General features: G+C 38.5%; 1 protein-coding gene across 2 annotated transcripts in view; it reads left to right on the forward strand.

Moving 5' to 3' along the window:
• The window catches only part of LOC128377431 (centrosomal protein of 128 kDa-like), a 58652-nt gene extending 44597 nt beyond the window's left edge, over positions 1-14055 (forward strand). For both annotated transcript variants that reach the window (XM_053337380.1, XM_053337379.1), the window contains 8 exons: positions 994-1053; positions 2447-2639; positions 6449-6498; positions 7907-7930; positions 10166-10243; positions 10742-10855; positions 12835-12943; positions 13660-14055. In XM_053337380.1, the coding sequence (XP_053193355.1) occupies positions 994-1053; positions 2447-2639; positions 6449-6498; positions 7907-7930; positions 10166-10243; positions 10742-10855; positions 12835-12943; positions 13660-13733 (702 nt within the window). In that variant the 3' untranslated portion in view covers positions 13734-14055. The remainder of the gene's footprint in view (positions 1-993; positions 1054-2446; positions 2640-6448; positions 6499-7906; positions 7931-10165; positions 10244-10741; positions 10856-12834; positions 12944-13659) is intronic.
• Positions 14056-14294: the final 239 nt, after the last annotated feature.

Raw genomic sequence — 14294 nt, forward strand, 5'->3', positions numbered from 1 at the left:
ATGATATACAGTTTTTTTTATTTCACCATGTTTCCTATCTTTATGTTCTATCAGTATCTAATAACAGCAGAAAAAAAGATAACCTGCCACACCAGTTTTCCTAACAGTGGAGATACAGAGGCTGAAGTGCAACCCTAATGGCCACTGAACCGATAGACACCTTATTGGCTACATGAGGTAACAATAATCAACCAAAACAAATCTAAACGTGGCTCGGAGTAGAACAGGCATATATCTGATGTTCCAATTCAGGTGCTGGCATGCACATGTGTTCATCTCCTCGTCTGAATCAAGCAGGTAATTAAGCATAAAAGGGATTATTAACCTTTGCTGAAAATTCCAGATGTGGAACCGATACATCTCAACAGTTGCGTAGCATTTGCGGAGGTGTGCGCTCAACCGAGTGCCATCTAGTTATGTGACTGTTTATCTGTTTATCTGAGTGTCTGTTTGTTTTCTGAGTGTGAGTGTGCGTGTGTGTGTGTGTCAGCAGTCATTAAAAGCTGGCAGGCAGTCAGTTTGTATTGCTGATGCTGACAAGCTTGTCTGGGAAGGATGGAGCATACTCCCAGAGCTCATTTTTATGACACAACCTCTGTGCCGGTGTGTGCGTGTGTGTGTTTGTGAATGTTTGTGTGTGCATGCATAAGTGTGTGTAGTGTCATAGGCTGTTTAACAAACACACACACACAATGGCAGAAGCCATTCTTCACAAAAGTTAAGGGTTTGACACAATGCTGTGCTTCTGATTTTTATCCCACTGTTTGTCATTTTCTATTGCTGTTACTGTTTTTTCCTTTTTATATTCTATAACTCCTACGATGCCTCTTCATATATTTATAGACAACTGGCACCCACAAAATCCCAATTATAAAATCTCTTGCATTTTTATTCTTTTCATTTTAGACTTTTTATTAACAGAATTTTTGTAATGTATGCCAGCAAAGGCGAGAAAGCTCACATTTGCATTCCTCTATGGTTTGTTTTTAACAGGCGATCTCCCAGAAACCCGGATTAGTAAAAGACCCCCACCGCTGGCTAGCTGAGACAAAGGTATGATTACTGCATGCAGAAGTGCTGCCATCCTTACAGGGATTTTACTGAATAATCAATTATATAACACAAGATTAGGCATTATAGCAGGGACATGGTGCTTCATCCTGGGCCTATACCTCCTAAAATTAATGAAAGATAATGACACAGAATACACAGTATGCAGTAAATGATTTGGTCTTTGCAAACTTGAAATTATTTTACTGACTACATATCACTGTGTGTTTTCTCTTGTTTAAAACAAACATGCTACTGAGGAGTCACCTCTCAGAAAAACATAATTTATTATTGAAGAAACCACGTTCCGCTCAGCGCACTGATGTGTGGTGAGAGTAAACCGTGATCATGATGAAACTGTGGTTCAGGGTTGGGGTTAGTCAACACAATGTCTTTCCATAGTAATTATTAGGGCAATGACACATATTACACTATTCTCCAAAGTTCGCTATGCTTTAGTGAGGTTGTTTGAATTGATAAAATTATGAGGTGCAGTTTTGGGTTTTCTTTTTTTTTAATTTAATGAGTTGTTTTCTTGACATCCTCTTCCTCTCTTTTGCAATTATAGCTTCCACCTGGCTTCTTTCCAAAACATATCAGTTCCCATTTAATACTGCAGTGATGTACTGTGCAAAAGAATGTGCATTATGTCTGCGGCGTTGATGCATGATACTGTGTTAAAATGTATTTGCACAATTCAGTATTTATCACCATAATGTATATCTCCTGTCAGAAATGCTTACAGCAGTGCTGTGCATTTACAAGAATAACACACTGGAGAACAAGAGAGATAATTAGCTCCCTAGTTAGCACTTTTTATGTTTGTAAAACCGAGGTATGATTTACAAGCTTATAGAGAGCATGGTGAGAATACCTATTTAACTATTTGTTTTTCTAGGCTGTATAACCCTGTTCTATGAAATACTCTATATTAATTTACATTCCCTGTTGCATTGACCTGTCCATTGTATTTCCTCTGAACTACTCGCACACTCATTTAGTCTGTACTCTGCTCTGAAGTGAGTGAAAATGCCAGCTGAAAGTGACAAAAATAATGTATGATGTTATAATTTGTTAGATTTTTTTTTTTTTTTTACAGAGACATAAACTTTTAGCGTGGATGTTGCTAGAGCAGAAAGAGGAATTAAGATGTGAATTTTTATGAGACCACTTAGCATATGATTCCCTTGTGATATTCCTATATCAGGCGTTTTAGAAACTTATACAATTCATATTTGATGTCTTTGGCATCGATTAGTGTGCAGACAGAAACCCAATGAGAGCTCTATATGTAAGGTGGTTAAGATTAGAACTGAAATGTTTAGTATAAAAACCCTAACCAGCTACTATCAAAATACAGCATGTGTGTTTGTGTGTTCATTTTTTAACCAATCAGACCAAACTACGCTGGCTGTGCGAGGAGGTGCGGGAGCGCGACACCAGAGAACAGAGCCTGAGGAAGCAGCATCAGCAGACCAGAGATCAGTTGAAGGCCCTCAGGCAGAGCCGGGACACAGAACAGGCGGCTCTCCTGCGGCGCCTGGACCAACAGGAGAAACTGCTACACTCCCTCAGCACTGAAAAGAAAGGTACACCAAGAATATTCAAGTGTGAAGAAGGAAAAAAAAAACTGATCTTGCTCACACTCATACTTGTTAGGGAAGTGAGATTACAGGAAGCGTGTTGGGGGTGTTTTTTTCCCCCTCACATAAACAGTCACACTATTGTCGTCAGAGTTTGCCAGTGAGTCACATCCCATCGATACATAAAGCAGCACATAATACCATTTGTTACGAACAGGCTCAGAGTCCACAACATAAAAAGGAAATTTGATGTTACTAGTTGTCTCATTTGTACCTAAGTAAACATTTCCACAAATAATTGCAGAAATATTTAGTATATTTTAGATTTTATGAGTTGTATCTCCACCAAGATACGTTGCTCCTATTAAGGTATAAAAAATGTAAAAACAAATGTAAATACGTATGTATCCCCTGGTGCACATTGCCCATTTTCCCTCACATAAACAGTCACACTATTGTCGTCAGAGTTTGCCAGTGAGTCACATCCCTTGGATATATAAAGCAACACATAATACCATTTGTTAAGAACTGGCTCAGAGTCTTTATCATGTGTTATTCCAAAAAAGGGAATAACACATGATAAAGAGTCTAAATGATATTTATTATGAACTTAAGTTAAAATAAAATAATGTTAGTCAGTTAAATCAGTAATGAATGCAATGTGTGGATGAGTGAAATTTGTGGTCTCTACTCTAAAAATACTGATATTAGTCATGTTAACCATTTTACATACATTTATAATGTCATTTTACCATTAATTGCATTTCTAAATTCATTTCCATCATCAATATGTGCACATAGGTAAACAAAACCAACTCAACCAAGTACTTTTGACATGTTCCATGCACTAACCTGTCACCTGGTCCCACCTCAGCAGCCTTAGGAGGAAATTAAGAGGCAGATATAAGAGGGAAAAGGCACATGTGAGGACAATAAAAATATCCCTTCAGTCACAAGTTTGCCAGTGAGTCATATGTCCTCGATAAACAAAGCAACACAATATATATAACGTAGGACTAATTAGGTTCTGTGTTCTTTATTAGGCAGCTAACACCTAATAATAAGACCATCGGATAGTCCACGTCTTGTTGAATTCACAATGACAGAGCGCTTTTAATGAAATCGTTGTTTGGGATTCATACTATTGATTGATACTGACAAGACGCTGACTTCTTGTTTTCTCTTTCTCTCATTTACATTTAATCACACCGAGAGTAATAACTCATTCAATGCCTTCATATCGCTGAAGAGTTTCTGTGTGTTTGTATCGTAATGAACGCTTGTGAATATAACCACGTGTGTGTGTGTGTGTGTGCGTGTGTGTGTGTCGGTGCCAGTATCTTGATGCATTGTTGTTGTTTTTTCAGATTTTTTTTTGTGCACGGGTCTGTCTGTTTATGATTACAAATGTTTGAGGATGAACATCGAGACTTCTACAGGAAAAAAAAAAGACTTGTTTTTCCACGTCCGCGGTCCCGTTTTTGACTGAATTCCTCTTAATGAGCTGTAACTGCCCGAGGAAGAACTACTTGTTTTCAGCACTTCCTCCAAACAGTACAGGGGAAATGGGTCTAATTTGTACCCCATTAAAAAGGACCAAAAAAAATTGTTAAAATACGCAGAGACAGCGAGCAGAAAGGGAAAGATGGAGGACCTGTATTAAGACAATCAACTCTGTGTCATTTATCGTGTGTTTCTTGCTTATACTAGTAGTCGCACTATTCAGATAAGCAGTCCGATGATACAGGCTTCATCTCCAGACCCCCCTTTTTTTGGACACAAATGGCTCTCTAGTCGGCCCTTTGATTGAAGTCGCCTTCTCTGTCTTAACTGCAGGCAGAAGCACTGATACAGCCTCTTTAGTAATTAGACCTAAGAGTAATCTGTATGTCTATTAATGTGCCGCAACAGCTACAAGATCTGCTTATTTGAATTGAAGCCGTTGGGGAATTAAGATGTTATCGGCCCTGCTTCGAATTTGGCTTGTCAGTGATTCTCTTGGTGTGTTTCTTGCAGATTAAGACAAAAAATGTACAGTATTATGTACAGTTATAGAAATCAATGTTTTATTCTGAGATTGAAGTTTGCAGTCTGTCATTATCTTCCATCTGATATTTCATCTCTTGTCCAGTGATGCTATTTAGTCTCTCCTCTTTTTAACGCAGGCTTTCACTTTTAAGAGTACCTGCAGTAGCTCTTGTATTACAAGACCTAGCCAGGCTTTTTAAATGAGATGTGACATTGAGTGCGAGTCAGCGAGAAGTATTTTTCACTTTATTCTGCTGACTTTAAACTAGATTTTTTTTATCTGGGTATTCGAAGGATTGGAGACACTGGAAGTCTGTTGTTAAAGTCAGAAATGGTGTTTGGCTTTTCTCAAGTGTTCCCGTCCAGCAGGCGAGGGTTGTTTTTTTACATGTGTGTGTGAAGAGGTATTTCGACACTGAAAAGCTTAATGAGACATTTTTGGATCAGTATATTACAGGTTAGGGTCTGGTTGGCTGAGGCATGTTTTAAGCAGTCGTAAAAGGTGCAACAGTTTATTTAAATATTACTCTAATCCAAAAACTTCAGGTTGATATATTAAGTGTATTAGTCATTGGAAGAATAATGTTTTTCTGATTATATTTCATAATAATGAATTATTCAGTTAACACAAGGTTTACTCTGCTCGGCATCGTGCCAAGCAGAGTAAAAGTGTAAATATTGTGTCATTTTCTTAAAGATCTCCTCCAGGCATGTTTTAAGATTTATAAAATGACTCTGAATGATCATTTTTGTTCATTACACTTTATTTCAATAATATAAAGGTCAATTACTTCATTAAAATCCTTAAAATGACATTGCCTCCCTCCCAAGATTGTATCATAGGCTACATATTTTTCAATTGTAAAGTTTAAAGGTGGACACAAGTTGTCTCTTACGTTCATTCGTAGTGTTTGTGCACTTGAGGCCTCCGGTTTCCACATCACACTCGTGTAAGTTGCGTACCGCTCCATGATCCGCTCCAAAGTAGTCGTGATGTCAGAAATCGGTCTTGTGTGATACGGAATTCTTGGGGCCGAAAAAATTCTGATGTTGATTTCCTGGCTGATAATCTTATATGTGTATAATATATAGATAAACACTCAACTCAATAAAAAATCGGCACATATCGGACAACATATTCACCGGTACCGATATCTGTGATAGGTCAATATCAGCTGAGTGATATATCAATCAGACTCTATTAAAAAGTGAGCACAAAGAACCGATGAATATAAAAACATCTATTATCAAATTCTGCATAGTGAAGCTCAAACATTTTAAAAGAGGGAACAAAGAAAAAAGCCATTTTTGATTTGAGGGGGACTTTAATAAAACTCTGCGGCTAAATAAAATCACTTATTCCTCTAAATCAATCAGTGATTGTAATTAAAACAATTTGGTGCTGCAATCAAGAACAAACAGAAGCAGAGCTTGTCTTTCCTCGGCTTATTTGGGTAAAAATTATCGACAAGCAGCAAATTGTTTTAAACCATTTAACATATTGGAATGAGTAGAATTAATCACATAAAACACTGAGTTAATAAACTAACTTCACTTTAAGTCATTTACAAGTTTTCAGGTTACCAAATTCATGTAAAATATGCTTAAGTTAAATATTTAAATAGTTTTACATCTTTCCCTAATAGTTCATTTTTCCCTTTAGATTAAACATATAAGAGAAGGGGCCTCATAAGTCTTCATTTACTTTAATTTAAATACTTTGACATAGGTTTGAGATAATCCTCACACAATCCCAACTCAATTCTTACACATCTCCTTTTTTTCAGAGCTGCTAGAGAGGACTCGCAGGAAGGAGGAAGAAATGAGGAGCCTTCAGGTGATCATTATACATCTTCATTAAATTTAGTAACTTTTTTTTTTTTCAGTTCATTTGCAGTTGGCTAAGAACATTTGTAACATAATATTTGTAATATCCAGCTGGCCTCATTTCAAGTGCATCTGACCAAGAAGAGACAGCTGGTATTATTTTTATGAATACACCACATTGCCTTCATTTATTTATTTATTTATCTATTTTCTTGGCTTATCTTGTCGAATTGTTTTTGAGTAACTGCTGCTTGGCTTTTATTCATCTGGGTCCTGTGATGCAATGCTGCACACATTAGTACACAGCCCTGAGCCTGACAGAGTCCTTGCAGCCTTGCTTGGACAAGTAGCTAATTACTGCAGACACGAGGCCTTGGAGTTTAAAAGCCACCAGAGGCCTTGTCTCTGTCTTTCAATACCACAGCAGCTACGCTTTGGCAGGCCACCAACTCACCTAGTCTGGAGTAGACCGGCCCTCAGCGACTCACTGGCCCTTGACTTACTATTAAACAGCGAAACACACACTCACGCTAAAGTGTCTGCTAAGCAATCGTTCTTTCCAAACTTTTCTGTGCCTTTCTCAACACGCATGTGTGTATATGTGTGTGTGTGTGTTTTGGATAGCGGGGGTCCCATCTGTGGCTGCATGATGGCACCTGCCAGAGCTCGTGCACAATTAATCAACCCTCTCAGACCCAGCCGAGCTTTTAATTATGAAGGATGAGGAGAGAGAGATGTAGAGAGGAAAGACAGATAGAGTGAGGGATGTTGATGAGTAAGAGGAAGAAAAAAATTAAGGAAAAAATAAAGTTTTGGGGGGGGGGGGGGTGGGCTGAGGAAAAGAAAGTACCCCTTGTTACAAACCATCAACACATTACAGCTAGAGAGAGAGAGTGGAGGAGGGGGGAAGCCGGTTGGGAGGGAAGCAGGTGTGTGTTTGAGTGGCAGATAAGAGGCATAGCATCACTTATGCATCGTTAGAGAGGGAACATCAGTCAGGAGCTAGATGAGCAGCGAGAGCGGTTTGTCATTGTGTGTGTGTGTGTGGTGTGTGTGTGTGTGTGACAGTGTGTGTGTGATAAGAAGCCTGTTGTCTGCTAGAAACTCTCCTTAGCCGCTGAATTTCCTTCCCTTGTTACCCATTTGTTGGAACACTCTGCTCCTCTCTTCTGTCACGTTTCTCATGCACACACACACACGCACGCACGCACACACACCGGTCTTCTCTCCGCTAATCTACTACTTTTTAGCAGTTATCTGGACTCGCTGTCTCGTAAACTCTGCAGCATTTTCTGCCTCATTTCGTGAGTTTAAGCCTTGCTTTGGCACCGGTTTTTATTTTGTTTTTCATACTTTCTTTTTTTTTTTTTGCATGTAAAATCAACTTTGCTTTTGCTTGTGTTTGTTTGTCTTTACAGGACCGCGTTTTGGATCTGGAGATGGTAAGGTCTGATTGCTTTAATCAAAGTTAATGGACACTTGTAGTGTATATTCTGAGTTATGAAGTTATGACGGGCCCTAGAGTTGTTAAATTGGATGTCATGTTGGCTTTCCAGCGTGATTCGATGTAGCTTTGCAGGCAGGTTCACCTCAGGTTATGTTTGTTTAGCAACCCATAGAGGGTAACACAGGGGTTTGGAAATGATTGCTTTAGTCAAGGCTCAGAGCTCTGTTAATCATCATAAGTCTTGCTGATGGGGGTTAAGAAGCGAGTTGTACTGACAATACAGCATTGACCTCACCATCCAAACTGTTAACGTCCACCGCTAACATCCTTAATCAGCAATTAGACGTCAGCCTGAAATTACTTAGCACTGCTGAAAGGTTATATTGACCCAAGCGCTTTTTACTTGCCTGGAAAAATAAATAAATGAAGCTGTCTAATGCACGCTGTCCATCCATCACAATTATGCAGCACGCTTGACCACTTCAACCCTCAATTAGCTGTCGTGAGATAGAAGAGGAAATACCTCTGACCGCCATCAAGCCAAATCATTTCTGCTTACGGCAACAACAGCAGCAGCAGCAGCAGGATGCATCGACCCACTTTCCACTCAGCCCGGCTGGTGGGGATCATCCGGCGAGTCTTACTTATATGTCAGTGTGCCATTCAGAGTAGCAATCAGCGTGATGCCTTTTGATGCTTTAAATACTTCATCCGAATGGAGACGGGAAGGCTATTGACACATACAGTGGGAGGAAAGAGTAGATTGGAGTAGTTACTTAATCAAACTCTTGAGTCTTGTCCTAACAAAAGTCCTCAATTAGCTCCTGAATAGAAGCAATCACAAAGTTTGTTAACAATAACTTTTGGGTAGAAAATCTCATACAGTACGTACAATTGAATAGAGTTGCGCACAAATAAATGGTAGTTTAAATTTTACATACAGTTTTTTGTTTGTTTTTTTTACATTTGAGAGCTGTAAATACACCTTACACACATTTTTTGTAGCTTGACTTTTCCTAATGTGACCCACCGTATACAAAAAATGGGAATAAGATGCATCTTTTTTATTTTTGTGCAGCTGATACACATTTTAACTTATGCAAATGTACAAATTCAAAAAAAATAAATAAAAGTAAAGTCTGTCAATCACCTAAATTAGAGTGACACCAGTGGCAGGAACGTGTACTGTGTTACCCATGTGGTCATACAGGAACCCGCTCATAGACACATTGCTCCATAGAGGTACTAATGTTCAATAACTCCACAGAATAACCTTTAAGCAATGTGGTGGAGCCAGTGACAGTTTTTTGATGTTTATTAATGAGTTTCAGGCGCTGGGTTCATAATATTGTAGATTTAGTGTCTGAACAGTAAAATATATTAACAAAATTACTTTTACTGGTCTGCACACAGTCTAGAAAAACAGGCTTGCAGTTCGTATAGGTGAATGCTTATTATACAGTTGGTTTTAGATATTCTATATGCACAGTGTAATATTTCACATTCTGTCCCGTCATGTGGGAGGATGTTAATAAAACATAATAGTACCAACAGTTTCAGCCGTGCACTTTTGTTATTTGGGCAGCACATCCTGTTATCTGTGGAAATGTAAAGGCATCAGTAGACGCAACAGAGCCGTTAAAGCCCACGGACAGCTGATCCAGCCGTCATCAGTAATCATCACTTCAGATGACCCCTTTGACTGAGAATAATGTCCCATTTCACTAAATGCACGTCTCATCGATTCCTCCTTCCTCGCATCACCTTTTCATCTCTTCTTCAGTCTTAGTGGGAGGTGCTGCGGAACGAGGGAAAGACATGTGAGGGAAAGAGACCGTTCATTTAGATGTCTCCCCAGTATTTACCCATGTATCCATTTCTACTGAGTTTTAGCTTTGTAGTGCCTTATGTTTGTCCCTAACATGGTAACATATGGTCTTTATAGTCCTTTTATTCATTCATTCCTTTAAAATGATAACGCAAGATATAAACTACAGCAGTAGATTGTTGTTCAGGAATTGAAACTTTGTTTATATAGATGTAAAATGATGTATTGACTTATCAGTTAAGTGTCTGTAGTAGTAGTTTTGTTTGTAGATGTCACAGAATTAAATGACAATAGTTAAATGGCTTAATTTAGTATCAAAAACATGAATCTAGACTCTAATATTGTTAGATTGATAGATAAATGAACTGATCTTGTGTGTATATGTGTGTTTGTGGTCACTAGAACACCAGAGTAGCCTTGGACCACTTGGAGTCAATCCCAGAGAAACAATGTCTGATGGAGAACTTCAAAGATTTGGAGGTGGGTTCCACTTGTCGCCTACATACATTTTTTGTTGTTTGATAATACAGTGGCAAAGGATACTCTTCGTTCAACTTAATTTTCTTTTCCCAAAATGACAGCCCTGAATGCAGTTCAACATAAAAAATGGAGACAGACTTATTATACAGTATACATGACCAGAGACAGCAGAGGAAAACTAGTCTTTGGGCTAATTCTGGCATATTTGCAGTATTTATGTTTATTAATATGCAATATCCCTGATAAATAAACTTATAAAATAAATCAAAGTAAATTGAGACATGAACAAATGAAATTCAGAAAACCCCAATAGTCTGTGCTATTTAATACATAATAAAATATAGACAGTTAATCAATGTGAATAAAACGTATATATCTGTGCTGTTCTACTATCTTACTGTATGTGAGGGAAGACTGTTTCCCTTCGGTCCTGGTTAATGACCGTTTGTGGCTCACTCCCGGTCAGGTTTTGACACAGCCTCCATTTTGTGCCCTCAGGAGTCACAGCGGCAGAAGGAGTTGGTCGAGCAGCGCTACAGCAAATACAAAGAAATCGTCTGGGGCCTGCAGCACCAGCTGGATGAGTCCAAATGCAAAATTCAAGAGTACAGAGTACGACATACACACACAGACAGACAGAAGCAATTCTGTACTCTCAAAAAATGAGCTTTCTAATGCCTTAAAAGAGCCTGTGCTCCAAAACAACAACCCACCCCTTTTTCTATTTCAGTCTCTAATTGCACTGCTTTGTTCAAACAGCAGCCGTTTGGATAAGGATAGCCTGACTTTGAGAGCCATTTATGAGTCTAGCTCGCCCACATCGGTGCCAGTGTGTGCACTACACCTCATTTGCAACTTGTATGAATAAATGAATAATTTCACATGCTGGTAATGCATCATGGATGGACAGAGTGGGACAAGCTTGAGCAATGGGCACAAATGTACACTCTAACAAAACCTGAAATTTACCAGTCACAGTTAATTGCTACAGTCATTTTCTCTCCTATAAAGCAGCTGAGGGAGTCATCAAGACATCATTGTTGACAGCTGATTGCTATCAGCAGTTTGCAAGCTCCCCTAAACAGCCGTACAGTCACTTTTTAAATGGTTTTAATCTGCCAGATTACCCCGTTGGTTTGCCAAATGACTCCCTTGCTGAGTAATAAGTCGTGATTGCATTAGTTTAATAACAGTTGGCCACCCGGGGTTTGTTTAAGAAAAAAAGAATGCATGGGAGACTTCAAAAGACTTCTATCTTTACCAAAGTCTGTACCAACAAACAGCTCCTACGTCAAATGTAAAAGTGAAACAGCGGTTAGTAAAGCTCTGCTCAGCCAGCATTCATTTTAGGGTCGGTGCTGACTTGGCAGTGCTTCCAACAGAATCACAGAATATTGGAGATATCTGCTCAGCATGGGGCACTTTAGCCTGCATGTTTACAGGGAAATAAATGTGTGTAAGAGCAGCTCAAATCACACACAAGAGGGCACAGTTCATAGTATTAAATCACTCACTTCCCAAACGGAGGATTTTATAATTTTGTAAAACCGTCGGGATCCAACACAGCCAATTTTTGACCCTTCTTATTACTGTAAGATATATCCTACTATACAGAGCTGTTCACACTCGGGTGCACCGCAGGATAGAAATTATATATAGTGGATTTAAGACATGCCAGGACTACAGTCTCAGATGTCTGTTACACTTTGGACTAAGAGACTAATGTAATATCCCATCAACTAGTGAATGGATTAATGTGAAATTTGACTTTTTTTTTTTGTCATTACATTTTTCCATCTTGAATTCAATTGTTATCAAACAGCTGAAGATGGAATCCGTCATTGTTACTAATGCGTAGGGCTGGGTATCGGTACTCAAAACCATTAAAGGTATCGACGGAACTAAATCTAGACCAAGTAGTATCGGAACATCTCCCGTCAAACGATACTTGCAATCCATTGTTTTTGCACCCAGAGCTAGAAACTATGACTTATTTGTCTGGTTCTGCTCACAGCCAATCAATGCAGCAGCTACAACCCGTCTGTGGTGGTGAAGTCACGGTGAAATTGAGTTAGCGTGCTTAGCAGTTCAGCAGCCAAGATGCCACCTAAACGCTCTAAAGTGTGATAAAAACAAGTGTACTAAATGTGTAAATGAGTATCAAACGAAGTACTAAACTGGTATCAGTATCACTTTAAGGGTACCTAATGAATGTAGTTTACTTACTGTGTGAATCATCATCTTTACAATTTAAGCTTTCAGTATTTGAGCATTTCCATTTAACCTTTTGCATTTTAAATTTCACATTTTTCATTACCACTTTACATTTTCAAATTATTATGTTACATTAAATTTGCCTTTTCAATTTCTTTTTTTTAGTTTAATTATGACCTGATTATTCCTAGTAGTGTAGTAAAATAGTCATCTTTTTTAAAATCATGTCAGTATCTCTTTTAATTATATATTTGGACTTTTTGGAATTTTAATTGTGACTAAAAATACCCTCCATACTTTCCAGCCACACACAGAGTTGCTAGCGTGGCTGTAGACTTTTAGCGGTGTCAGTTAGTATATGTCCTCCTGTCTTCCAGGATGAAAAGTTGGACGCTACTTCCAGGAGCCTGAGACTGGCTGCTCTTTCTTCTTCCATCAAAGGGCCCGGCACACTCCTCAGCAGCTCGCGGAGATCTGACACACTGTGTGAGTATTTGTATAATCAAGCTCCAAAAAAAGTCTTCCCTGGCAGCTTATCAAACAGATGGTTTGATGGTAGTCATGTTTTTCTATATTGCTCGATAATTTGAAAATGTATGAATTCACTTTTTCTTTTCTTTTTTTTTTTTCCGATTTTTATTACACATCTACCATCTTCTGATATTTTCTTGATCATTTTGAGTTAGACTTATGGAAATGACTATATTTAGCTGAGTGTTTGTCTACATTACAGTATAATAATAATAAAGCTATGATGCATGGCATACAGGATTATATATGATCATTTACACTGTGTTAGAGAGCTGTCACATTCCCATTTAGTACTTCAACTTCACTAAAGTTTCCATCGATGCTCTGAAAGTGTGTCTGTTTGTATTACTGCCAGTGGCTCACAGCCAAAATCACTTGTGGTTTCCTAAGCTGCTTACAGATATTTGGCACAGTGTGAGAGGACTGTACTTTCTGTCACACTGTGTCTCTAAGATTTGTGGTGGCCGAAAACATGCCTATGGCTATTTAAACACCAGTGTTAAAATACAATGCAGTTATCACATGTCACAACTGTATTCATGCCTTTAACAGTAACAGGTAGTAGGGCTTCTAAAAGTTGGTACTACTAGTTAGTGGAGAATAGTAATGAGTGTAATATTCCAACAAGTAGTATATTCATCATTTCTTTGTCCCTTTTTCCTTCCTTGCAGCGCCAAACAAACGACTGACCACTTCAGATTTGGGAGAGTCCTCGGTCAACAGGGACAAACTGCTCACAGATTAGCTCAACCTCAAGTGAACCTTTTTATCTGTATCTCTACAAAAAACCCCAAAACACACGGTGCTTCTACCTGTCTGCTGCTCAACCAGAACAACAACAAAAAAAAGCAACTTGACTGTCGTAGGAAGGTCTTGCACTCAACACTAATCCTCCCCCACTACCTCAACCGAGCAATCGCTGAAGGTGCTCAAGAGCTAAAAAAAAAGAAAAAGAAGGATAAAACTGAGATTTCATAGCTAACTTTAAGGAGGAATGGAGGAAATACAAGTTTTGACACTGTAAAAAAAGGAAGATATACTTTAAAGTGTTTGAAATGTTATTTATAGAAGCCTGAATTGAATGTTGTCATTTTTTTACCCTTTTCTTTGTTTTTGATGTTACATTTCTTGCCATTGTTACAGCTTTCACCCGCTCAGAAAGATGTTTCAAATATTGTTTACCCTTATGATTCATCTGTAACTTTTATTATCATGCCAATGTGTGCTGAAATGAAAATTGAGTCGGGTGAAACTTTATGCAAACAAAACTCAGTGAGAGCTTCTGGTGCCTTTTTGAATAATATGC

The sequence above is a fragment of the Scomber japonicus genome, chromosome 17 (genome assembly GCF_027409825.1).
Source record: "Scomber japonicus isolate fScoJap1 chromosome 17, fScoJap1.pri, whole genome shotgun sequence".
In the NCBI taxonomy this organism is placed as follows: domain Eukaryota; kingdom Metazoa; phylum Chordata; class Actinopteri; order Scombriformes; family Scombridae; genus Scomber; species Scomber japonicus.